Consider the following 25,438-nt stretch of genomic DNA (forward strand, 5'->3'; position numbering starts at 1 on the left):
AAACCAGTTATTTCATGCATAAAAGGCTCTTCAAATATGTTATATACTTTCCTAACCCTAAATAAATCTACCAGTTGGTGAAACGGGGACTAATATTCTGAACTGTTCTCTCCGTATAGTCTGTTGACCAAATTTAAAGTGATGGCTTAAGATAAATGTACTGAAAATACATAGAAACAAAGAATGCAGTCTGATCTCCCACTGAGTGAACACAAAGTGTTTATTTCAAAATACTTAAGGCAATTATGAAACCATCAGAACAAGAGAGTTACACTTGGACCGTAGATGGGTAGGGCTGGACATAGCCTTAAGCGCGCCACACACACGCCTGTCTTAAAGCTTCCATACAAGACGTCTCACACACAGTGAGAAAGAAAAAGACATTCTGCCAGGGTTGGGATGAATTCCATTTCAAATTGAAAGTGAAATTCCAGTTATCCCTTTGAATCCGTTTACTTCCGAAATGACTGAAATGGACCCCAAACCCATCACACGAAATGTGGGGCACTCCAGGCTAGACTAATCAATGCATTTCAGATTATCCATTTCGTTACAACCTGATATTTGTTTTACTGCATATAGTAACAAATTGACTTGATAAGACGTAAAGTTCATGGTCATTTTGTGTATATTTCTCCCGTATAACAAGCTTAATGGCACGTCACACATGGTTCAAGATAAAGGGGGGAAATAAAGTTATAAAAAAAATAAGAATGCACTTCTATTGAGGATAGTCACATAAACAAAATAAACGCTATATATATATATATATATATATATATATATATATATATTCAGTTGACACTTTACCTCACGTCGTCTTGGGTTTTACATCCCCTTTGGCACCCTATTCCAGTTATAGGGCACTACTTTAGACTAGGGCCCTATGGCACCCTATTCCTTATGTAGTGCACTACTTTAGACCAGGGCCCATAGGAAATAGGGTGCATTTGGGAAGCATACTTGCTTCTTCAAGTAGAAACAAACAGAAAGACATAACAAATGGGCTTCACAGTTAATATGAACACAGTGAGCGTTTCCACAGCAATACACTACACTAGCCTGAGGGGTATACTACAACTTTGCTTAAATATTCTGAAAATTGTGTATTTGTATTTTTTTGGAAAGTTCAACTTGAAATGGGAATAGTCTACTCTGACTCAACAACCCAAAAAAAAAAAAATATATATATATATATATATATACACACACACATACACACACATACATATATATATACATACATACATACATATATACACAAAGTATGTGGACACTCCTTCAAATGAGTGGATTTGGCTATTTCAGCCACGCTGTTGCTGACAGCTGTATAAAATCAAGCACACAGCCATGCAATCTCCATAGACAAACCGTGGCAGTAGAATGACCTGTACTGAAGAGCTCAGTGACTTTCAACGTGGCACTGTCATAGGATGCCACCTTTCCAACAAGTCAGTTCAAATTTTTGCCCTGCTAGAGCTGTCCCGGTCAACTGTAAGTGCTGTTATTGTGAACCAGAAACGTTTTGGATCAGCAACGGCTCAGCCGCAAAGTGGTAGGCCACACATGCTCACAAAACAGGACCGCCGAGTGGCGAGGCGCTTAAACATCATCTGTCCACGGTTGCAACATTCACTACCGAGTTCCAAACTTCCTCTGGAAGCAACGTCAGCACAATAACTGTTCATTGGGAGCTTCATGAAATGGGTTTCCATAGCCAAGCAGCCACGCACAAGCCTAAGATCACTATGCGCAATGCCAAGCTTCGTCAGGAGTGGACTCAGGAGCAGTGGAAATGCGTTCTCTGGGGGTGACGAATCACGCTTCACCATCTGGCAGTCCGAAGGACAAATCTGGGTTTGGTGGATGCCAGGAGAACGCTACCTGCCCTAATGTAAAGTTTGGTGGAGGAGGAATAATGGTCTGGGGCTGTTTTTCATGGTTCGGGCCCCTTAGTTCCAGTGAAGGGAAATCTTAATGCTACAGCATACAATGACATTCTACACGATTCCGTGCTTCCATCTTTGTGACAGTTTGGGGAATGCCCTTTCCTGTTTCAGCATGACAATGCCCCCAGTGCACAAAGCGAGGTCCATACAGAAATAGTTTGTTGAGATCGATGTGGAAGAACTTGACTGGCCTGCACAGAGCCCTGACCTCAACCCTATCGAACACCTTTGGGATGAATTGGAACGCCGACTACGAGCCAGGCCTAATCGCCCAACATCAGTGCCCGACCTCACTAATGCTCTTGTGGCTGAATGGAAGCAAGTCCCCGCAGCAACATCTAGTGGAAAGCCTTCTCAGAAGCGTGGAGGCTGTTACAGCAGCAAAGGGGAGGGGACCAACTCCATATTAATGCCCATGATTTGGGAATGAGATGTTCAACGAGCAGGTGTCCACATACTTTTGGTCATGTAGTATATCTAAGTTTAGTTCTCTGGCTAACTCGTTGATCCTACTTTATAGTATACCCCTCTGGTCCCAGATCTGTTTGTACAGTCTTGCCAACACCTATGGTCATTGACAGCAGTTGGTCAGCAAGAGAGTAGGAACAGATCTGGGATCAGGCTAAGTGCATACACTCTCCGTCCGAGGGCCTTTCTCAACGAGGCCAGGTTCAGTAGCCAGATGTTTTGAAACGTAGCAGATAGAAATACCATGAAAAGAGCAGACATTAAATTGTTCTACATAGCATATTTCTATCTGAACGTTCCAAAACGCTGTGTCCTGCTGAACACGCCCCAGGTTGTAATGGAGATATAAGGATAAGGGGTTGAGGAGGAGAGCAGGGAGGAGCTATGGAAGATGAAGTGGACAGTAGAGAGGTTGGAATAGCAGACTAGACTGGTACAGATGTAGGATCTTAATTTGATTACTTTTGTTGCTGACAATTTTCCAAGCTAATTTGTAGTGTATGATTTTTTTTTTTTTAAAGCTTCTAAAGTTTAATTTCAGACTTGATTTGCCCTGAAGAAAAATGTATAAACCCCTAGAAAAATGTCCATTCATTATAATCAACATTTCCTGTTGCAGCAGGATTATTTTCCTGCTGTAGCAAAACTGGTTCAAATGAAGGTCCTACATCTGTAAGAAGAGGTCAAATAGTGGTTGTAAGTCATAATGTGCAATGATGTTTGGAGGCGCTGTAGGGCACAGTTGGTGTGTGTAAGAAAACAGCATATGATGGAGAATGCAGGCAGCGTTTTGGGCTTTAGGGGAACGTTAAAGTAGAACATTCCTCCCTAGTCCATTTGTCTGGCAACAATCTAAATAGCTTCCTCCATCCAACTCTGTGTCCAAAGGAATAGAAACATAAGAATAATCAATCATTTTATATTTTGCATGATTCTACATAGCAGCCGCCGAAGATCGTTGACAAAATAACAAAACAATCTAGGATTTATCTTTTATTTACATGTTAATGTATGTCCCAGCTCTCCCTCTCCTTATCTGGACATATACTGTATGTTAATGTACGGCCCAGCTCTTCCTCATCTGGACATATACTGCATCACCAACTCTCCTTCTTTACTCTGTGGCTGTCCCACCTCCCTCTCTTCTTCCTCCTCCTCATGGGCACCTGGCATCTGAACTTTGACCCATCCGTCGGTGGCGAGGCCGTGTTTCTTCTGGTGTCGTTTGTAGTTGTCCCAGTGTCCCGTGGTGTATCCACACTGCTGGCACTTATAAGGCTTCTCTCCCGTGTGTCTCAGCATGTGTCTCTTCAGATTCATACTCTGATTACAGCTGTAGCTACACACTGTGCACTGGAACGGCTTGGCGCCCGAGTGGACCCGCTGGTGGCGTTTTAAGTTAGCCAGGTTCCCACAGGCGTAGTCACACAGGTGGCACTTGTACGGCTTCTCGCCCGTGTGCACGCGGTGGTGGCGTTTCAGGTTGTCGAAGTGGGCGGAGGCGTAGTCGCACTGAGGGCACTTGTACGGCTTCTCTCCGCTGTGCGTCTTCATGTGTCGCGCCAGGTGGTTGGGGTAGTGGGTGAGGAAGGGACAGGCGCTGCAGGTGTAGACCTTGTCCCCACGCTCCCCGGGGCTGTTGGGGCCAGATGAGTCCTTGTTCAGCATGTCCAGGGTGCACTTGGCACAGATCTGGGTGGTGGAGCCGTCCTCGTCCTCAATGGGGATACCACAGAGACGACAGGTGAAGAGGAAAGGGAGAGGGAGCGAATCTCTGTCCTCGGACTTCACTCCCACCACAGCCCCAACCCTACCCCCGGACTCAGCCCCAGGTCCACAGCCAGGCGCCTCCAGAAGTCTTGAGGGCTGGTGCTCAGGGAGTTCTGGTGTTGGTGGGGGAACCCTCAGTCCATCAGAGCATGACAAGTAGTCTCTGTTATGGCCTCCTACATGGAGGTTCAGGTCAGGCCTTAGGGCTTCTGGAACGAGATCAGACGTGGGAGAAACAAGCAAGTTCAACTAAAAATATAATTATTGCCTAAAATATGTAAAAACAGACAATAAGTTAAGGAAAATATACATGAACACATCTTTAAAAACTATTCCAAATGGTCTAACTTGAGGAATTGTCCAGGTCTGAATCTTTAGTTCACGTTTTTCAATCAAATTAAATGACATGGAAAAGCCTCAACACTACCTTCAGCTGGAGCACTAGGCTCCTCCTCCCGGTGCCTCTTCAGACCATACCCACCTGCAGAGGGACCAATAGGAGGTCCACTAGCAGGTCTGACTGCTTCCTGTCCCACCACATGCATCCTCTGATGCCTTTTCAGGTTGCCTAGGGAACTGCAGGCGAAGGAGCAGGAGTCACAGCTGTATGGTTTCTCCCCAGTGTGAATCCTCAGGTGTCTCTGCAGATTGACCAGCTGGGCGGAAGCGTAGGTACACAGGGGACAGCGGTACGGCTTCTCCCCGTTGTGAGTCTTCATGTGCCTCTTGACGTGGTTGGCATAGCGTGAGGAGAACCCACACAACTGGCAGGAGTGGCGCTTGGAGGAAGGACCGTCGTCACCCATTATGGAGTTATCGTCCGTTCCATCAGCGCCGTCCATCCCGCCTCCCTCCTCGCTATCGTCCGCTTGTGATGGCGAACCGGAGCGAAAGCCTCTGAATTCCCCCCTTTCTCCCTTGCAGCAGCGGTGACAGTAGGGTCCCACTAGGTCCAGGCCACAGCCCCGGCAGGACAGGTAGGGGGGTTCGTGGTCAGGCTGGGACTCAGGGCCCTGCTCCTGGTCACACTGCCTCGCCATACTGAGACTGCTGAAGGCACAACTCTCCTCATCACCCAGAGGGTACACAGAGATCTCAGCTGCTACAGAGTCTACAGGAGGAGAAAACAGCAGTATGAGGAACAGGCCAAACAATAGGAACACCTTCCTCATATTGAGTTGCATCCCCATCAATTTATCAGGACATGGACTCTACAAGGTGTGGGAGAGGGAGGGAGGGAGAGAGGGGTGATGGGGGAAGGATGGGTGGAGCTAGAGATGGGAATTTGGCATTTATCTTATATGCCAACAGATCGCATTTTATCATAACCATTAGAAATAATTTCCCCATATATATAAGTGTTCCCTTTATTTTTATGATATATATATATATATATATATACACACACACACAGCTCATAAAAATAAAGGGAACACTTAAACAACACAATGTAACTCCAAGTCAATCACACTTCTGTGAAATCAAACTGTCCACTTAGGAAGCAACACTGATTGACAATAAATTTCACATGCTGTTGTGCAAATGGAATAGACAACAGGTGGAAATTATAGGCAATTAGCAAGACACCCCCAATAAAGGAGTGGTTCTGCAGGTGGGGACCACAGACCACTTCTCAGGTCCTATGCTTCCTGGCTGATGTTTTGGTCACTTTTGAATGCTGGCGGTGCTTTCACTCTAGTGGTAGCATGAGACGGAGTCTACAACCCACACAAGTGGCTCAGGTAGTGCAGCTCATCAAGAAGAAGGTTTGCGGTGTCTGTCAGCGTAGTGTCCAGAGCATGGAGGCGCTACCAGGAGACAGGCCAGTACATCAGGAGACGTGGAGGAGGCCGTAGGAGGGCAACAACCCAGCAGCAGGACCGCTACCTCCGCCTTTGTGCAAGGAGGAGCACTGCCAGAGCCCTGCAAAATGACCTCCAGCAGGCCACAAATGTGCTATTGTCTGCTCAAACGGTCAGAAACAGACTCCATGAGGGTGGTATGAGGGCCCGACGTCCACAGGTGGGGATTGTGCTTACAGCCCAACACCGTGCAGGACGTTTGGCATTTGCCAGAGAACACCAAGATTGGCAAATTCGCCACTGGCGCCCTGTGCTCTTCACAGACGAAAGCAGGTTCACACTGAGCACATGTGACAGACGTGACAGAGTCTGGAGACGCCGTGGAGAACGTTCTGCTGCCTGCAACATCCTCCAGCATGACCGGTTTGGCGGTGGGTCAGTCATGGTGAGGGTGGCATTTCTTTGGGGGGCCGCACAGCCCTCCATGTGCTCGCCAGAGGTAGCCTGACTGCCATTAGGTACCGAGATGAGATCCTCAGACCCCTTGTGAGACCATATGCTGGTTGGCCCTGGGTTCCTCCTAATGCAAGACAGTGCTAGACCTCATGTGGCTGGAGTGTGTCAGCAGTTCCTGCAAGAGGAAGGCATTGATGCTATGGACTGGCCCGCCCGTTCCCCAGACCTGAATCCAATTGAGCACATCATGTCCAGGAGTTGGCAGCTGCTTTAGTCCAGGTCTGGGAGGAGATCCCTCAGGAGACCATCCGCCACCTCATCAGGAGCATGCCCAGGCGTTGTAGGGAGGTCATACAGGCACGTGGAGGCCACACACACTACTGAGCCTCATTTTGACTTGTTTTAAGGACATTACATCAAAGTTGGATCAGCCTGTAGTGTGGTTTTCCACTTTAATTTTGAGTGTGACTACAAATCCAGACCACCATGGGTTGATAAATTGGATTTCCATTGATTATTTTTGTGTGATTTTGTTGTCAGCACATTCAACTATGTAAATAAAAAAGTATTTAATAAGATTATTTCATTCATTCAGATCTAGGATGTGTTATTTTAGTGTTCCCTTTATTTTTTTGAGCAGTGTGTATATATATATATATATCAGTCAATAGAAAAGCAAGTGCCATTTAACATTCATTTATTCAGTCCTCCCGAGTGACGCAGAGGTCTAAGGCACTGCAACGCATGCAGTGCTAGAGGCATTACATGGCTCATCGGGACCGAGGGTGTACAGTCTGTGACACGGAGGAGATGGGGAATTTTGGGAGAAGAACGGTGTGATGCTTGGCTTGGTTTCTTTTTTGTTGTGCCCCACAAAGAAAAAAAACACTAGAGTCGAAGTAAATTAACATAATTTGACTTGCTCATTCGGGCAACCACAAAGCACATTCCACCAAATAGTTTTACAGTATTTGAAAAAAAAAAAAAAAAGATTGAGCCTTTGAAATCCATTCCAGTACTCATACTCATGGCCATCCCTGAAAGGAGATAAGGCATCAGTCCAAAACCCAACTAAGCTAACATGCAGGTGATGCAGATAACTCAGGCATAGCCTCAAGCCCTTTGACCCCAGCCATTCTAGGTTTGGTGGTCTCTGGCACATTTCAAATGGGTCTGAATTCAGTAGTTTTATTTTATTTTTTATTTCACCTTTATTTAACCAGGTAGGCTAGTTGAGAACAAGTTCTCATTTACAATTGCGACCTGGCCAAGATAAAGCAAAGCAGTTCGACACACACAACAACACAGAGTTACACATGGAGTAAAACAAACATACAGTCAATAATACAGTACAAAAATACGTCTATATACAATGTGAGCAAATGAGGTGAGATAAGGGAGGTAAAGGCAATAAATAGGCCATGGTGGCGAAGTAAATACAATATAGCAAGTAAAACACTGGAATGGTAGATTTGACAGTAGATGAGTGTGCAAAGTAGAAATACTGGGGTGCAAAGAAGCAAAATAAATAAATACAGTAGGGGAAGAGGTAGTTGTTTGGGCTATTTATAGATGGGCTATGTACAGGTGCAGTGATCTGTGAGCTGCTCTGACAGCTGGTGCTTAAAGCTAGTGAGGGAGATAAGTGTTTCCAGTTTCAGAGATTTTTGTAGTTCGTTCCAGTCATTGGCAGCAGAGAACTGGAAGGAGAGGCGGCCAAAGGAGGAGTCGGCTTTGAGGGTGACCAGTGAGATATACCTGTTGGAACGCGTGCTACAGGTGGGTGCAGCTATGGTGACCAGCGAGCAGAGATAAGGCGGGACTTTACCTAGCAGGGTCTTGTAGATGACCTGGAGCCAGTGGGTTTGGCGACAAGTATGAAGCGAGGGCCAGACAACGAGAGCGTACAGTAACTTTTGGACCTCCATGACATGATGCTATCATGGACCGTGGACCGTTGTTAATTAAAAACAAAAAAACGACTTTTTAAATTGAGAAGTAGGCATTGGTCTGAAACTGGAAAAGGAAATTCATGAGTACCTATGCCTACTTCACCCATACTTTCCCCAGTACACAGCTTTGACCTTCTGCAGTAGCTATGTTGGTCTATTGTACTCCCAACAATGTGTAGGCAGGTTGCTTAGGAGTCAAACCTTCTCAAATAGCTGTTTGTCAGCTCGACAAATTTCTTAGCTTCTCAAAATGACAAAGTGGTGCCTGAACGAGATGCATTTGTACCGTCTTCCTTGAGAGTTTGGGAACTGGTCTCTTCCCTGACTAGTGCTGACTAGTATGCGTCGTCACACTCCCTGTCCCTGCAACTCAACGATGCCCAACGAACCCAAAAGGCTCTTTAAAGAGAGACACCTAATTAATGAAAATACACACACACACACACACACACACACACACACCACACACACACACACACACACCACACACACACACACACACACACACACACACACACACACACACACACACACACACACAGCGCTTGTGTGCCGGGAAAGGAAGGAAGGAGGGTGTCAAAAACTATACAGGAAAGAGAATGGTCAAAATGTCCCCTCCGGTAGGCAAACCCAGGATCTTCAAGTCCCAGGTAAGCTACGATCCCTGTTAAGTAAAATGTACTATTAAAAAAAAAAATGGACACAAGTTCGCTCCAAAATGTTTGTTAATTAACTCAGTACCAATTGAACGTTTCATTATCTTGCTTGGTAAAAATGTTTTTGTAAAAAAAAAAAAAAACAGTTGATATGTGCTAAAATGAAAGTTTTCAACACATCTAACCAAGTTAGCAAGCATGATATTTTCGTTATACTACACACAGGTCCAGCAAGCAAGGAATTATCATGTTGTTGTTTCACTTGGATGCTTCGTGGACAACTCGTATGTACCCCTGCTACTTTTTACTTGTTGATGGCAACTTCAGGTTTTCGGGAACCTGTGTGGATCAGTCAGAGCACGTTTGGATTATATTGACAATAAGAAAATGTCATTGAGAAGGGAGGGAGCGTACTGAATCAATACATAAAGGGCTAGAATTTGCTCTCTGGATCTTTTAACAGCAACATTCTGGTGTGTGCATGTATTATAAATTAGCAGCATGGCTGTTTTCCCAGAGCTGGCTATAACAGCAGCCAAGGAGGGTCGCCAACTTATGCTTGTGCTCGAATTACACAGATGACTTCAGCCATATGAAAACCCTTCCATAGCTAAATATACCTAGCTAGCTTCTTTCATTTTGCATCTCATCCAACTGGCGTTAGCCAGCCTCCTGCAAGCCAGCCAGCCAGCCAGCCTCCTGCTAGCGAGCCAGCCAGCCAGCCTCCTGCTGCTAGCGAGCCAGCCAGCCAGCCTCCTGCTGCTAGCGAGCCAGCCAGCCAGCCTCCTGCTGCTAGCGAGCCAGCCAGCCAGCCTCCTGCTGCTAGCGAGCCAGCCAGCCAGCCTCCTGCTAGCGAGCCAGCCAGCCTCCTGCTAGCGAGCCAGCCAGCCACCTACTAGCCAGCTAGCCACCTACTAGCCAGCCAGCTACTAGCGAGCCAGCCAGCCAGCTTCCTACTAGCCAGCCAGCCTCCTACTAGCGAGCCAGCCAGCCTCCTCCTACTAGCGAGCCAGCCAGCCTCCTCCTACTAGCGAGCCAGCCAGCCAGCCTCCTCCTACTAGCCAGCCAGCCGCCTCCTCCTCCTACTACTACTACTAGCGAGCCAGCCAGCCAGCCAGCCTCCTCCTACTACTAGCGAGCCAGCCAGCCAGCCTCCTACTACTACTACTAGCGAGCCAGCCTCCTACTACTAGCGAGCCAGCCAGCCAGCCAGCCTCCTACTACTACTACTACTACTAGCGAGCTAGCCAGCCAGCCAGCCAGCCTCCTACTACTAGCGAGCTAGCCAGCCAGCCAGCCTCCTACTACTACTAGCGAGCTAGCCAGCCAGCCAGCCAGCCTCCTACTACTACTAGCGAGCTAGCCAGCCAGCCTCCTACTACTACTAGCGAGCTAGCCAGCCAGCCTCCTACTACTACTAGCGAGCTAGCCAGCCAGCCTCCTACTACTAGATAGCTAGCCAGCCAGCCTCCTACTACTAGATAGCTAGCCAGCCAGCCTCCTACTACTAGCGAGCTAGCCAGCCAGCCAGCCTCCTACTACTAGCGAGCTAGCCAGCCAGCCAGCCAGCCAGCCTCCTACTACTAGCGAGCTAGCCAGCCAGCCAGCCAGCCAGCCTCCTACTACTAGCGAGCTAGCCAGCCACACAGCCAGCCAGCCAGCCTCCTACTACTAGCGAGCCAGCCTCCTACTACTACTAGCGAGCGAGCTAGCCAGCCAGCCTCCTACTACTAGCGAGCTAGCCAGCCAGCCTCCTACTACTAGCGAGCTAGCCAGCCAGCCTCCTACTACTAGCGAGCTAGCCAGCCAGCCTCCTACTACTAGCGAGCTAGCCAGCCAGCCTCCTACTACTAGCGAGCTAGCCAGCCAGCCTCCTACTACTAGCGAGCTAGCCAGCCAGCCTCCTACTACTACTACTAGCGAGCTAGCCAGCCAGCCTCCTACTACTACTACTAGCGAGCTAGCCAGCCAGCCAGCCTCCTACTACTACTACTAGCGAGCTAGCCAGCCAGCCTCCTACTACTAGCGAGCCAGCCTCCTACTACTACTACTAGCGAGCCAGCCAGCCAGCCAGCCAGCCAGCCTCCTCCTACTACTACTACTACTAGCGAGCCAGCCAGCCAGCCTCCTACTACTACTACTACTACTAGCGAGCCAGCCAGCCAGCCTCCTACTACTACTACTATTACTACTAGCGAGCTAGCCAGCCATCCTCCTACTACTAGCGAGCTAGCCAGCCAGCCTCCTACTACTAGCGAGCTAGCCAGCCAGCCTCCTACTACTAGCGAGCTAGCCAGCCAGCCTCCTACTACTAGCGAGCCAGCCTCCTACTACTACTACTACCGAGCCAGCCAGCCAGCCAGCCAGCCAGCCAGCCAGCCAGCCAGCCTCCTCCTACTACTACTACTACTACTAGCGAGCCAGCCAGCCAGCCTCCTACTACTACTACTACTACTACTACTAGCGAGCCAGCCAGCCAGCCTCCTACTACTACTACTACTACTACTAGCGAGCTAGCCAGCCAGCCTCCTACTACTAGCGAGCTAGCCAGCCAGCCTCCTACTACTAGCGAGCCAGCCTCCTACTACTACTACTACTAGCGAGCCAGCCAGCCAGCCAGCCAGCCTCCTCCTCCTACTACTACTACTACTAGCGAGCCAGCCAGCCTCCTACTACTACTACTACTACTACTACTACTACTACTACTACTACTAGCGAGCCAGCCAGCCAGCCTCCTACTACTACTACTACTACTAGCGAGCTAGCCAGCCAGCCTCCTACTACTAGCGAGCTAGCCAGCCAGCCTCCTACTACTACTACTACTAGCGAGCTAGCCAGCCAGCCTCCTACTACTAGCGAGCTAGCCAGCCAGCCTCCTACTACTAGCGAGCTAGCCAGCCAGCCTCCTACTACTACTAGCGAGCCAGCCTCCTACTACTACTAGCGAGCCAGCCAGCCAGCCAGCCAGCCTCCTCCTCCTACTACTACTACTACTACTAGCGAGCCAGCCTCCTACTACTACTACTAGCGAGCCAGCCAGCCAGCCTCCTACTACTACTACTACTAGCGAGCCAGCCTCCTACTACTACTACTAGCGAGCCAGCCAGCCAGCCTCCTACTACTACTACTAGCGAGCCAGCCAGCCTCCTACTACTACTACTAGCGAGCCAGCCAGCCAGCCTCCTACTACTACTACTAGCGAGCCAGCCAGCCTCCTACTACTACTACTAGCGAGCCAGCCAGCCTCCTACTACTACTACTACTACTAGCGAGCCAGCCAGCCTCCTACTACTACTAGCGAGCGAGCCAGCCTCCTACTACTACTACTACTACTACTAGCGAGCCAGCCAGCCTCCTACTACTACTACTACTAGCGAGCCAGCCAGCCAGCCTCCTACTACTACTAGCGAGCCAGCCAGCCAGCCAGCCTCCTACTAGCGAGCCAGCCAGCCAGCCAGCCTCCTACTAGCGAGCCAGCCAGCCAGCCAGCCTCCTACTACTAGCGAGCCAGCCAGCCAGCCAGCCAGCCAGCCAGCCTCCTCCTCCTCCTCCTCCTCCTCCTACTACTACTACCCAGCCAGCCAGCCAGCCAGCCTCCTACTACTACTAGCGAGCCAGCCAGCCAGCCAGCCAGCTACTACTACTACTAGCGAGCCAGCCAGCCAGCCTCCTACTACTACTACTACTAGCGATCCAGCCAGCCAGCCAGCCTCCTACTACTACTACTAGCGAGCTAGCCAGCCTCCTACTACTAGCGAGCTAGCCAGCCAGCCAGCCTGCGAGCTAGCCAGCCAGCCAGCCTCCTACTACTACTACTAGCGAGCTAGCCAGCCAGCCAGCCTCCTACTACTAGCGAGCTAGCCAGCCATCCAGCCTCCTACTACTACATTTACATTTAAGTCATTTAGCAGACGCTCTTATCCAGAGCGACTTACAAAATGGTGCATTCACCTTATGATATCCAGTGGAACAACCACTGTACAATAGTGCATCTAAATCTTTTAAGGGGGGGGGGGGGGGGGAGGGGTTAGAAGGATTACTTTATCCTATCCTAGGTATTCCTTAAAGAGGTGGGGTTTCAGGTGTCTCCGGAAGGTAGTGATTGACTCCGCTGTCCTGGCGTCGTGAGGGAGCATGTTCCACCATTGGGGTGCCAGAGCAGCGAACAGTTTTGACTGGGCTGAGCGGGAACTGTGCTTCCTCAGAGGTAGGGGGGCCAGCAGGCCAGTGGTGGATGAACGCAGTGCCCTTGTTTGGGTACTACTAGCGAGCTAGCCAGCCAGCCAGCCAGCATCCTACTACTAGCGAGCTAGCCAGCCTCCTACTACTAGCGAGCCAGCCAGCCTCCTACTACTACTAGCGAGCTAGCCAGCCAGCCAGCCTCCTACTACTAGCGAGCCAGCCAGCCAGCCAGCCTCCTACTACTAGCGAGCCAGCCAGCCAGCCAGCCAGCTACTACTACTACTACTAGCGAGCCAGCCAGCCAGCCAGCCTCCTACTACTAGCGAGCTAGCCAGCCTCCTACTACTAGCGAGCTAGCCAGCCAGCCAGCCTGCGAGCTAGCCAGCCAGCCAGCCTCCTACTACTAGCGAGCTAGCCAGCCAGCCAGCCTCCTACTACTAGCGAGCTAGCCAGCCAGCCAGCCAGCCAGCCTCCTACTACTAGCGAGCTAGCCAGCCAGCCAGCCAGCCAGCCAGCCAGCCAGCCAGCCTCCTACTACTAGCGAGCTAGCCAGCCAGCCAGCCAGCCTCCTACTACTAGCGAGCTAGCCAGCCAGCCAGCCAGCCTCCTACTACTAGCGAGCTAGCCAGCCAGCCAGCCAGCCTCCTACTACTAGCGAGCTAGCCAGCCAGCCAGCCAGCCAGCCAGCCAGCCTCCTACTACTACTAGCGAGCTAGCCAGCCAGCCAGCCAGCCAGCCTCCTACTACTAGCGAGCTAGCCAGCCAGCCAGCCAGCCAGCCTCCTACTACTACTAGCGAGCTAGCCAGCCTCCTACTACTACTACTACTAGCGAGCCAGCCAGCCTCCTACTAGCGAGCCAGCCAGCCAGCCTCCTACTACTACTAGCGAGCCAGCCAGCCAGCCTCCCTACTACTACTAGCGAGCTAGCCAGCCAGCCAGCCTCCTACTACTAGCGAGCCAGCCAGCCAGCCAGCCAGCCAGCCAGCCTCCTACTACTAGCGAGCCAGCCTCCTACTACTACTAGCGAGCCAGCCAGCCTCCTACTAGCGAGCTAGCCAGCCAGCCTCCTACTAGCGAGCTAGCTAGCCAGCCTCCTACTAGCGAGCTAGCCAGCCAGCCTCCTACTAGCGAGCTAGCCAGCCAGCCACCTACTACTAGCGAGCTAGCCAGCCAGCCTCCTACTACTAGCGAGCTAGCCAGCCAGCCTCCTACTACTACTACTAGCGAGCCAGCCAGCCAGCCTCCTACTACTACTACTAGCGAGCGAGCCAGCCAGCCAGCCTCCTACTACTACTAGCGAGCGAGCCAGCCAGCCAGCCTCCTACTACTACTAGCGAGCCAGCCAGCCAGCCTCCTACTACTACTAGCGAGCCAGCCAGCCAGCCTCCTACTACTACTAGCGAGCCAGCCAGCCAGCCTCCTACTACTACTAGCGAGCCAGCCAGCCAGCCTCCTACTACTACTAGCGAGCCAGCCAGCCAGCCTCCTACTACTACTAGCGAGCCAGCCAGCCAGCCTCCTACTACTACTAGCGAGCCAGCCAGCCAGCCTCCTACTACTACTAGCGAGCCAGCCAGCCAGCCTCCTACTACTACTAGCGAGCCAGCCAGCCAGCCTCCTACTACTACTAGCGAGCCAGCCAGCCAGCCTCCTACTACTACTAGCGAGCCAGCCAGCCAGCCTCCTACTACTACTAGCGAGCCAGCCAGCCAGCCTCCTACTACTAGCGAGCCAGCCAGCCAGCCTCCTACTACTAGCGAGCCAGCCAGCCAGCCTCCTACTACTAGCGAGCCAGCCAGCCAGCCTCCTACTACTAGCGAGCCAGCCAGCCAGCCTCCTACTACTAGCGAGCCAGCCAGCCAGCCTCCTACTACTAGCGAGCCAGCCAGCCAGCCTCCTACTACTAGCGAGCCAGCCAGCCAGCCAGCCTCCTACTACTAGCGAGCTAGCCAGCCAGCCTCCTACTACTAGCGAGCTAGCCAGCCAGCCTCCTACTACTAGCGAGCTAGCCAGCCAGCCAGCCTCCTACTACTAGCGAGCTAGCCAGCCAGCCAGCCTCCTACTACTACTAGCGAGCTAGCCAGCCAGCCAGCCAGCCAGCCTCCTACTTCTAGCGAGCTAGCCAGCCAGCCAGCCTCCTACTACTAGCGAGCCAGCCAGCCTCCTACTACTAGCGAGCCAGCCAGCCTCCTACTACTAGCGAGCTCGCTAGCCAGCCAGCCAGCCTCCTACTACTAGCGAGCTAGCCAGCCAGCTAGCCAGCCAGCCAGCCTCCTACTACTACTAGCGAGCTAGCCAGCCAGCCAGCCTCCTACTACTAGCGAGCTAGCCAGCCAGCCAGCCTCCTACTACTAGCGAGCTAGCCAGCCTCCTACTACTACTACTAGCGAGCCAGCCAGCCAGCATCCAACTAGCGAGCCAGCCAGCCAGCCTCCTACTACTACTACTACTACTACTAGCCAGCCAGCCAGCCAGCCTCCTACTACTACTACTAGCGAGCCAGCCAGCCAGCCAGCCTCGTACTACTACTACTAGCGAGCCAGCCAGCCAGCCTCCCTACTACTACTAGCGAGCTAGCCAGCCAGCCAGCCTCCTACTACTAGCGAGCCAGCCAGCCAGCCTCCTACTACTACTACTAGCGAGCCAGCCAGCCAGCCTCCTACTACTACTAGCGAGCCAGCCAGCCAGCCTCCTACTACTACTAGCGAGCCAGCCAGCCAGCCTCCTACTACTACTAGCGAGCTAGCCAGCCAGCCTCCTACTACTACTAGCGAGCTAGCCTCCTACTACTACTAGCGAGCCAGCCTCCTACTACTACTAGCGAGCCAGCCTCCTACTACTACTAGCGAGCTAGCCAGCCTCCTACTACTACTACTACTAGCGAGCCAGCCAGCCTCCTACTAGCGAGCCAGCCAGCCAGCCTCCTACTACTACTAGCGAGCCAGCCAGCCAGCCTCCCTACTACTACTAGCGAGCTAGCCAGCCAGCCAGCCTCCTACTACTAGCGAGCCAGCCAGCCAGCCAGCCAGCCAGCCAGCCTCCTACTACTAGCGAGCCAGCCTCCTACTACTACTAGCGAGCCAGCCAGCCTCCTACTAGCGAGCTAGCCAGCCAGCCTCCTACTAGCGAGCTAGCTAGCCAGCCTCCTACTAGCGAGCTAGCCAGCCAGCCACCTACTACTAGCGAGCTAGCCAGCCAGCCTCCTACTACTAGCGAGCTAGCCAGCCAGCCTCCTACTACTAGCGAGCTAGCCAGCCAGCCTCCTACTACTAGCGAGCCAGCCAGCCAGCCTCCTACTACTACTACTAGCGAGCCAGCCAGCCAGCCTCCTACTACTACTACTAGCGAGCGAGCCAGCCAGCCAGCCTCCTACTACTACTACTAGCGAGCCAGCCAGCCAGCCTCCTACTACTACTAGCGAGCCAGCCAGCCAGCCTCCTACTACTACTAGCGAGCCAGCCAGCCAGCCTCCTACTACTACTAGCGAGCCAGCCAGCCAGCCTCCTACTACTACTAGCGAGCCAGCCAGCCAGCCTCCTACTACTACTAGCGAGCCAGCCAGCCAGCCTCCTACTACTACTAGCGAGCCAGCCAGCCAGCCTCCTACTACTACTAGCGAGCCAGCCAGCCAGCCTCCTACTACTACTAGCGAGCCAGCCAGCCAGCCTCCTACTACTACTAGCGAGCCAGCCAGCCAGCCTCCTACTACTACTAGCGAGCCAGCCAGCCAGCCTCCTACTACTACTAGCGAGCCAGCCAGCCAGCCTCCTACTACTACTAGCGAGCCAGCCAGCCAGCCTCCTACTACTACTAGCGAGCCAGCCAGCCAGCCTCCTACTACTACTAGCGAGCCAGCCAGCCAGCCTCCTACTACTAGCGAGCCAGCCAGCCAGCCTCCTACTACTAGCGAGCCAGCCAGCCAGCCTCCTACTACTAGCGAGCCAGCCAGCCAGCCTCCTACTACTAGCGAGCCAGCCAGCCAGCCTCCTACTACTAGCGAGCCAGCCAGCCAGCCTCCTACTACTAGCGAGCCAGCCAGCCAGCCTCCTACTACTAGCGAGCTAGCCAGCCAGCCTCCTACTACTAGCGAGCTAGCCAGCCAGCCTCCTACTACTAGCGAGCTAGCCAGCCAGCCTCCTACTACTAGCGAGCTAGCCAGCCAGCCAGCCAGCCTCCTACTACTAGCGAGCTAGCCAGCCAGCCAGCCTCCTACTACTACTAGCGAGCTAGCCAGCCAGCCAGCCAGCCAGCCTCCTACTTCTAGCGAGCTAGCCAGCCAGCCAGCCTCCTACTACTAGCGAGCCAGCCAGCCTCCTACTACTAGCGAGCCAGCCAGCCTCCTACTACTAGCGAGCTCGCTAGCCAGCCAGCCAGCCTCCTACTACTAGCGAGCTAGCCAGCCAGCTAGCCAGCCAGCCAGCCTCCTACTACTACTAGCGAGCTAGCCAGCCAGCCAGCCTCCTACTACTAGCGAGCTAGCCAGCCAGCCAGCCTCCTACTACTAGCGAGCTAGCCAGCCTCCTACTACTACTACTAGCGAGCCAGCCAGCCAGCATCCAACTAGCGAGCCAGCCAGCCAGCCTCCTACTACTACTACTACTACTACTACTAGCCAGCCAGCCAGCCAGCCTCCTACTACTACTACTAGCGAGCCAGCCAGCCAGCCAGCCTCGTACTACTACTACTAGCGAGCTAGCCAGCCAGCCAGCCTCCCTACTACTACTAGCGAGCTAGCCAGCCAGCCAGCCTCCCTACTACTAGCGAGCCAGCCAGCCAGCCTCCTACTACTACTACTAGCGAGCCAGCCAGCCAGCCTCCTACTACTACTACTAGCGAGCCAGCCAGCCAGCCTCCTACTACTACTACTAGCGAGCCAGCCAGCCAGCCTCCTACTACTACTACTAGCGAGCCAGCCAGCCAGCCTCCTACTACTACTACTAGCGAGCCAGCCAGCCAGCCTCCTACTACTACTACTAGCGAGCCAGCCAGCCAGCCTCCTACTACTACTACTAGCGAGCCAGCCAGCCAGCCTCCTACTACTACTAGCGAGCCAGCCTCCTACTACTACTAGCGAGCTAGCCAGCCAGCCTCCTACTACTACTAGCGAGCCAGCCTCCTACTACTACTAGCGAGCCAGCCTCCTACTACTACTAGCGAGCCAGCCTCCTACTACTACTAGCGAGCCAGCCTCCTACTACTACTAGCGAGCCAGCCTCCTACTACTACTCGCGAGCTAGCCAGCCTCCTACTACTACTCGCGAGCTAGCCAGCCTCCTACTACTACTAGCGAGCTAGCCAGCCAGCCTCCTACTAGCGAGCTAGCCAGCCAGCCTCCTACTAGCGAGCTAGCCAGCCAGCCTCCTACTAGCGAGCTAGCCAGCCAGCCTCCTACTAGCGAGCTAGCCAGCCAGCCTCCTACTAGCGAGCTAGCCAGCCAGCCTCCTACTAGCGAGCTAGCCAGCCAGCCTCCTACTACTACTAGCGAGCTAGCCAGCCAGCCTCCTACTAGCGAGCTAGCCAGCCAGCCTCCTACTAGCGAGCTAGCCAGCCAGCCTCCTACTAGCGAGCTAGCCAGCCAGCCTCCTACTAGCGAGCTAGCCAGCCAGCCTCCTACTAGCGAGCTAGCCAGCCAGCCTCCTACTAGCGAGCTAGCCAGCCAGCCTCCTACTAGCGAGCTAGCCAGCCAGCCTCCTACTAGCGAGCTAGCCAGCCAGCCTCCTACTAGCGAGCTAGCCAGCCAGCCTCCTACTAGCGAGCTAGCCAGCCAGCCTCCTACTAGCGAGCCAGCCTCCCTACTACTACTAGCGAGCTAGCCAGCCAGCCAGCCTCCTACTACTAGCGAGCCAACCAGCCAGCCTCCTACTACTAGCGAGCCAGCCAGCCAGCCTCCTACTACTAGCGAGCCAGCCAGCCAGCCTCCTACTACTAGCGAGCCAGCCAGCCAGCCTCCTACTACTAGCGAGCTAGCCAGCCAGCCAGCCTCCTACTACTAGCGAGCTAGCCAGCCAGCCAGCCAGCCTCCTACTACTAGCGAGCTAGCCAGCCAGCCAGCCAGCCTCCTACTACTAGCGAGCTAGCCAGCCAGCCAGCCAGCCTCCTACTACTAGCGAGCTAGCCAGCCAGCCAGCCTCCTACTACTAGCGAGCTAGCCAGCCAGCCAGCCTCCTACTACTAGCGAGCTAGCCAGCCAGCCAGCCTCCTACTACTAGCGAGCTAGCCAGCCAGCCAGCCTCCTACTACTAGCGAGCTAGCCAGCCAGCCAGCCTCCTACTACTACTAGCGAGCTAGCCAGCCAGCCAGCCTCCTACTACTACTAGCGAGGTAGCCAGCCAGCCAGCCTCCTACTACTACTAGCGAGGTAGCCAGCCAGCCAGCCTCCTACTACTACTAGCGAGGTAGCCAGCCAGCCAGCCTCCTACTACTACTAGCGAGGTAGCCAGCCAGCCAGCCTCCTACTACTACTAGCGAGGTAGCCAGCCAGCCAGCCAGCCTCCTACTACTAGCGAGCTAGCCAGCCAGCCAGCCTCCTACTACTACTAGCGAGCTAGCCAGCCAGCCAGCCTCCTACTACTACTAGCGAGCTAGCCAGCCAGCCAGCCTCCTACTACTAGCAAGCTAGCCAGCCAGCAAGCCTTCAACTACTAGCGAGCTAGCCAGCCAGCCAGCCAGCCTCCTACTACTACTAGCGAGCTCGCTAGCCAGCCAGCCAGCCTCCTACTACTACTAGCGAGCTAGCCAGCCAGCTAGCCAGCCAGCCAGCCTCCTACTACTACTAGCGAGCTAGCCAGCCAGCCAGCCTCCTACTACTACTACTAGCGAGCCAGCCAGCCAGCCTTCTACTAGCGAGCCAGCCAGCCAGCCTCCTACTAGCGAGCCAGCCAGCCAGCCTCCTACTACTACTACTAGCGAGCCAGCCAGCCAGCCTCCTACTACTACTACTAGCGAGCCAGCCAGCCAGCCTCCCTACTACTACTAGCGAGCTAGCCAGCCAGCCAGCCAGCCTCCTACTACTACTAGCGAGCCAGCCAGCCAGCCAGCCAGCCAGCCTCCTACTACTACTAGCGAGCCAGCCAGCCAGCCAGCCAGCCTCCTACTACTACTAGCGAGCCAGCCAGCCAGCCTCCTACTACTACTAGCGAGCTAGCCAGCCTCCTACTAGCGAGCTAGCCAGCCAGCCAGCCTCCTACTTCTAGCCAGCCAGCCAGCCTCCTGCTAGCGAGCCAGCCAGCCAGCCAGCCAGCCAGCCTCCTGCTAGCCAGCCAGCCTCCTGCTAGCCAGCCAGCCAGCCTCCTGCTAGCGAGCCAGCCAGCCAGCCAGCCTCCTGCTAGCGAGCCAGCCAGCCAGCCAGCCTCCTGCTAGCGAGCCAGCCAGCCAGCCAGCCTCCTGCTAGCGAGCCAGCCAGCCAGCCAGCCTCCTGCTAGCGAGCCAGCCAGCCAGCCAGCCTCCTGCTAGCGAGCCAGCCAGCCAGCCAGCCTCCTGCTAGCGAGCCAGCCTCCTGCTAGCGAGCCAGCCAGCCAGCCAGCCTCCTGCTAGCGAGCCAGCCAGCCAGCCAGCCTCCTGCTAGCGAGCCAGCCAGCCAGCCAGCCTCCTGCTAGCGAGCCAGCCAGCCAGCCAGCCTCCTGCTAGCGAGCCAGCCAGCCAGCCTCCTACTAGCGAGCCAGCCAGCCAGCCTCCTACTAGCGAGCCAGCTAGCCAGCCTCCTACTAGCGAGCCAGCCAGCCAGCCTCCTACTAGCGAGCCAGCCAGCCAGCCTCCTACTAGCGAGCTAGCCAGCCAGCCTCCTACTAGCGAGCCAGCCAGCCAGCCTCCTTCTAGCGAGCCAGCCAGCCAGCCTCCTACTAGCGAGCTAGCCAGCCAGCCTCCTACTAGCGAGCTAGCTCCTGTTGCAAAGCAACTGAATTGCACTGCTACAAAAATGCTACAAAAAAATTAAGCACATTGTTTATTGGGCAGAAATGTGTACGTGAGAGCTGTAAATGTAATCTAAACCGTTGCGGCTACAAACGTACTCAGTCCAAATGATCTAAATCAAATTGTCACTTTATGGACACTGTGGCCTTGTTTTAATCTGACGTCTGAACAACAAATTGTCAGATCAAATCAAGTTTTATTTAGACATGGAATGCAACAATGTGCTCGACAGGAAGAAAAAAAAAAAACGCAAATATTTACTACACAAACATAAGAGGATAAAAAAAAAACACAAGAGCTGGAGAAAATAAATAACTGATGACCCTAATGCTAACGACCCTGTCAAACATCCGGTAGAGTAGTTCTCGGTGGGGTGGCAGGACGGATCATGACGAGAGGCGGGCAGTGTGCTGTGCACTTCCAATCAAGTTGATTTGCCAAATTGTCATCGACTTTGGTGTCAGATAACAGTATGGTGGTAGGGATATTTTTTATTTAAACATACCGGTTTGACGCGACTATAATAAAGCACCACATTAGAAGTGCTAAACTGATTCCAGGACAGCAGGACTCTCCTCAGAGAGACTTTATAAATTCAGGCCCAGGTTTCCATCACACCAGAGAGATTTTACCTAATTGTGACTAAGCTGGGCAAATAAAGCTTTAATACATTTTACAAAAGTACCAACCTGAGTACTTGTCGTCCAGGCCTAGGATCTTGTCATGGTCCGAGTCACAAAACTCAAGGTCGTGTCCCAGAAGGAAATCTGCCTCCAAGGTGAGGATTCCTGGAGCTCCAATGGTTACTACACCATCTTCAGAATCCACTGCAACACAGAGCAACAACCCCATCTAGCATACGTTATCGATAACTAAACAAAAATATTAAACATGTAAAAAAAGTGATGGTCCCATGAATCATGAGCTGAAAGAAAAGATCCCAAACATTTTCCACAAATCACAATAAAACGTATTTATCTCATTGCATAAAATGTATTTACATCCCTGTTAGTGGCCATTTTATACTTTATACTGCCAAGATAAAAATCGATCCACCTGACTGGTGTGGCATATCAAGAAGCTGATTTAAAACAGCATGATCATTACACAGGTGCACCTTGTGCTGGGGACAATAAAAGGCCACTCTAAAATGTGCAGTTGTGTCACAACACAATGTCACAGATGTCTCAAGTTGAGGGAGCGTGCAATTGGCATGCTGACTGCAGGAATATCCACCAGAACTGTTGCCAGAGAATTGAATGTTACTTTCTCTACTATAAGCAGCCTCCAACGTCATTTTAGAGAATTTAGCAGTCCGTCCAACTGGCCTCACAACCAGGTGAATGGTGTCGTGTGGGAGAATGCAACTGTTCTTCCATGGCCTGCATCCTCACCAGACATGTCACCCATTGAGCAGGTTTGGGATGCTCTGGATCGGAGTGTACGTTTGTGTGTTCCAGCTCCTGCCAATATCCAGAAACTTCACACAGCCACGGAATAGGAGTGGGACAACATTCCACAGGCCACAATCAACAGCCTGATCAACTCTATGTGAAGGAGATGTGTCGTGCTGCATGAGGCAAATGTTGGATCACACCAGATACTGAGTGGTTTTCTGATCCACACCCGTACCTTTAAGGAACACTATATATATATATACACACAGACACAAAAGTATGTGGACACCCCTTCAAATTAGTGGATTCAGCCAAACCCGTTACTGACAGGTTTTCCTTACAGTTCCCTGCTGCCAATGACTGGAACGAATTGCAAAAAGCACTGAAGCTGGAGTCTTATATCTCCCTCTAACTTTAACGATCACTGTACCTGTCCATAGCAAATCTGTAAATAGCACACCCAACTACCTATCCCCATACTGTTATTTATCCTCTTGTTCTTTTGCACCACAGCATCTCTACTTGCACATCATCATCTGCACATCTATCACTCCAGTGTTAATGCTAAATTGTAATTATTTTGCCACTATGGCCTATTTATTTATTGCCTTACCTCCCTAATCTTACTACATTTGCACACACTGTACATTGATTTTTCTATTGTGTTATTGACTGTACGTTTGTGTAACTGTGTTTTTGTCACACTGCTTTGCTTTATCTTGGCCAGGTCGCAGTTGTAAATGAGAACTTGTTCTCAACTGGCCTACCTGGTCAAATAAAATAAAAATAAATAAAACAGGTATATATAAAAATCAAGCACACAGCCATGCAATCTCAGACAAACATTGGCAGTAGAAATGGCCTTACTGAAAAGCTCTGACTTTCAACGTGGCACCGTCATAGGATGCCACCTTTCCAACAAGTCAGTTTGTTACATTTCTGCCCTGCTAGAGCTGCCAGGGTCAACTAAGTGCTGTTATTGTGAATTGGCAACGCCTAAGAGCAACAACGGCTCAACCGCAAAGTGGTAGGCCACACAAGCTCCCAGAACGGGACCGGCAAGTGCTGAAGCACATAAAAATCGTCTGTCCTCGATTGCAACACTAACTGCCGAGTTCCAACTGCCTCTGGAAGCAACGTCAGAACAAGAACTGTTCGAAATGGGTTTCCATGGACGTCGGCTGGAGTGGTGTAAAGCTGGAGTGGTGTAAAGCTGGAGTGGTGTAAAGCTGGAGTGGTGTAAAGCTCGCCCCCATTGGACTCTGGAGTGGATACGCGTTCTCTAGAGTGCCAACTGTAAAAGTTTGGTTGAGAAGGAATAATGGTCTGGGGCTGTTTTTCATGGTTCAGGCTAAGCCCCTTAGTTGTTTCAGTGAAGGAGAATCTTAATGCTACAGCATACAATGACATTTTAGACGATTCTGTGCTTCCAACTTTGTGGCAACAGTTTTGGAAGGGCCCTTTCCTGTTTCAGCATGACAATGCCCCTGTGCACAAAGCAAGGTCCATACAGAAATTGTTTGTCAAAAATCAGTGTGGAAGAACTTGACTGGCCTGCACAGAGCTCTGACCTCAACCCCATTGAATGCCTATGGGATGAATTGGAACGCCAACTGCGAGCCAGGCCTAATCGCCCAACATCAGTGTCCAGACCTCACTAATGCTCTTGTGCCTGAATGGAAGCAAGTCCCCGAAGCAATGTTCCAACATCTAGTGGAAAGCCTTCCCAGAAGAGTGGAGGCTGTTATAGCAGCAATGTTCCGACATCTAGTGGAAAGCCTTCCCAGAAGAGTGGAGGCTGTTATAGCAGCAATGTTCCAACATCTAGTGGAAAGCCTTCCCAGAAGAGTGGAGGCTGTTATAGCAGCAATGTTCCAACATCTAGTGGAAAGCCTTCCCAGAAGAGTGGAGGCTGTTATAGCAGCAATGTTCCAACATCTAGTGGAAAGCCTTCCCAGAAGAGTGGAGGCTGTTATAGCAGCAATGTTCCAACATCTAGTGGAAAGCCTTCCCAGAAGAGTGGAGCAAAAGGAAGGGACCAAATCCATACTAATGCCTATGATTTTGGAATAAGATGTTCAACATTCTTTTGGTCTGTGACCAACAAATGCAATATCTGTATTCTCAGTCATGTGAATATATTTCAAATTGACGAATTTCCTCACATGAACTGTAACGCAGTAAAATCTTTGAAATTGTTGCACGTTACGTTTCTATTTTTGTTCAGTAGACGATCATTATATAAGAGAATTGTATAATGTTAAATGCCCTGAAAAGTAACAAAACATCCTAGTAATTGTATTTCCTTCTTTATATTAAATCAGGTTGTGTACACCGAGGTACTTGAAGCTTTTGACCCTCTCCCCTCGTTGTGGATGGGGGCATGCTCCCTCTGCTGTCTCCTGAAGTCCATGATCTCCTTCGTTTTGTTTGACGTCGAGGGAGAGGTTATTTTCCTGGCACCACTCTGCCAAGGCTCTCACCTCCTCCCTGTAGGCTGTCTAGTCATTGTTGATAATCAGGCCTACTACTGTTGTGTCGTCTGCAAACTTGATGATTGAGTTGGACGCGTGTGGCCACGCAGTCATGGGTGAACAGGGAGTACAGGAGGGGGCTGAGCGTGCACCCTTGTGGGACCCCTGTGTTGAGGATCAGTGAAGTAGAGGTGTTGTTACCTACCTTCACCACCTGGGGGCGGCCCGTCAGGAAGTCCAGGACCCAGTTGCACAGGGCGGGGTTCAGACCCAGGTTCCCGAGCTTTATGATGAGCTTGGAGGGTACTAAAGTGTTGAACGCTGAGCTGTAGTCAATGAACAGCATTCTTACATAGGTATTCCTCTTGTCCAGATGGGATAGGGCAGTGTGCAGTGCGATGGCATCGTCTGTGGATCTAT

The 25,438-nt window shown here is 52.0% G+C and overlaps 1 protein-coding gene across 2 annotated transcripts in view; it reads right to left on the minus strand.

Annotated features, from left to right (window-relative positions):
- Positions 1 to 201: 201 nt before the first annotated feature.
- Positions 202 to 25,438, minus strand: part of LOC106608329 (zinc finger protein 513) — a 36,319-nt gene continuing 11,082 nt past the window's right edge. Inside the window, exons 3-5 of one of the 2 annotated variants that reach the window (XM_082977092.1) lie at positions 21,837 to 21,974; positions 4,669 to 5,298; positions 202 to 4,396 (exon numbers count right to left, since the gene is read on the minus strand). In XM_082977092.1, coding sequence (XP_082833218.1) covers positions 3,495 to 4,396; positions 4,669 to 5,298; positions 21,837 to 21,974 — 1,670 coding nt within the window. In that variant the 3' untranslated portion in view covers positions 202 to 3,494. Of the gene's footprint in view, positions 4,397 to 4,614; positions 5,299 to 21,836; positions 21,975 to 25,438 lie in introns of both variants that reach the window. The other variant, XM_014206217.3, reaches the window with a different exon arrangement.

This window comes from Salmo salar, chromosome 06, assembly GCF_965601325.2.
Source record: "Salmo salar chromosome 06, fSalSal1, whole genome shotgun sequence".
Taxonomy (NCBI): domain Eukaryota; kingdom Metazoa; phylum Chordata; class Actinopteri; order Salmoniformes; family Salmonidae; genus Salmo; species Salmo salar.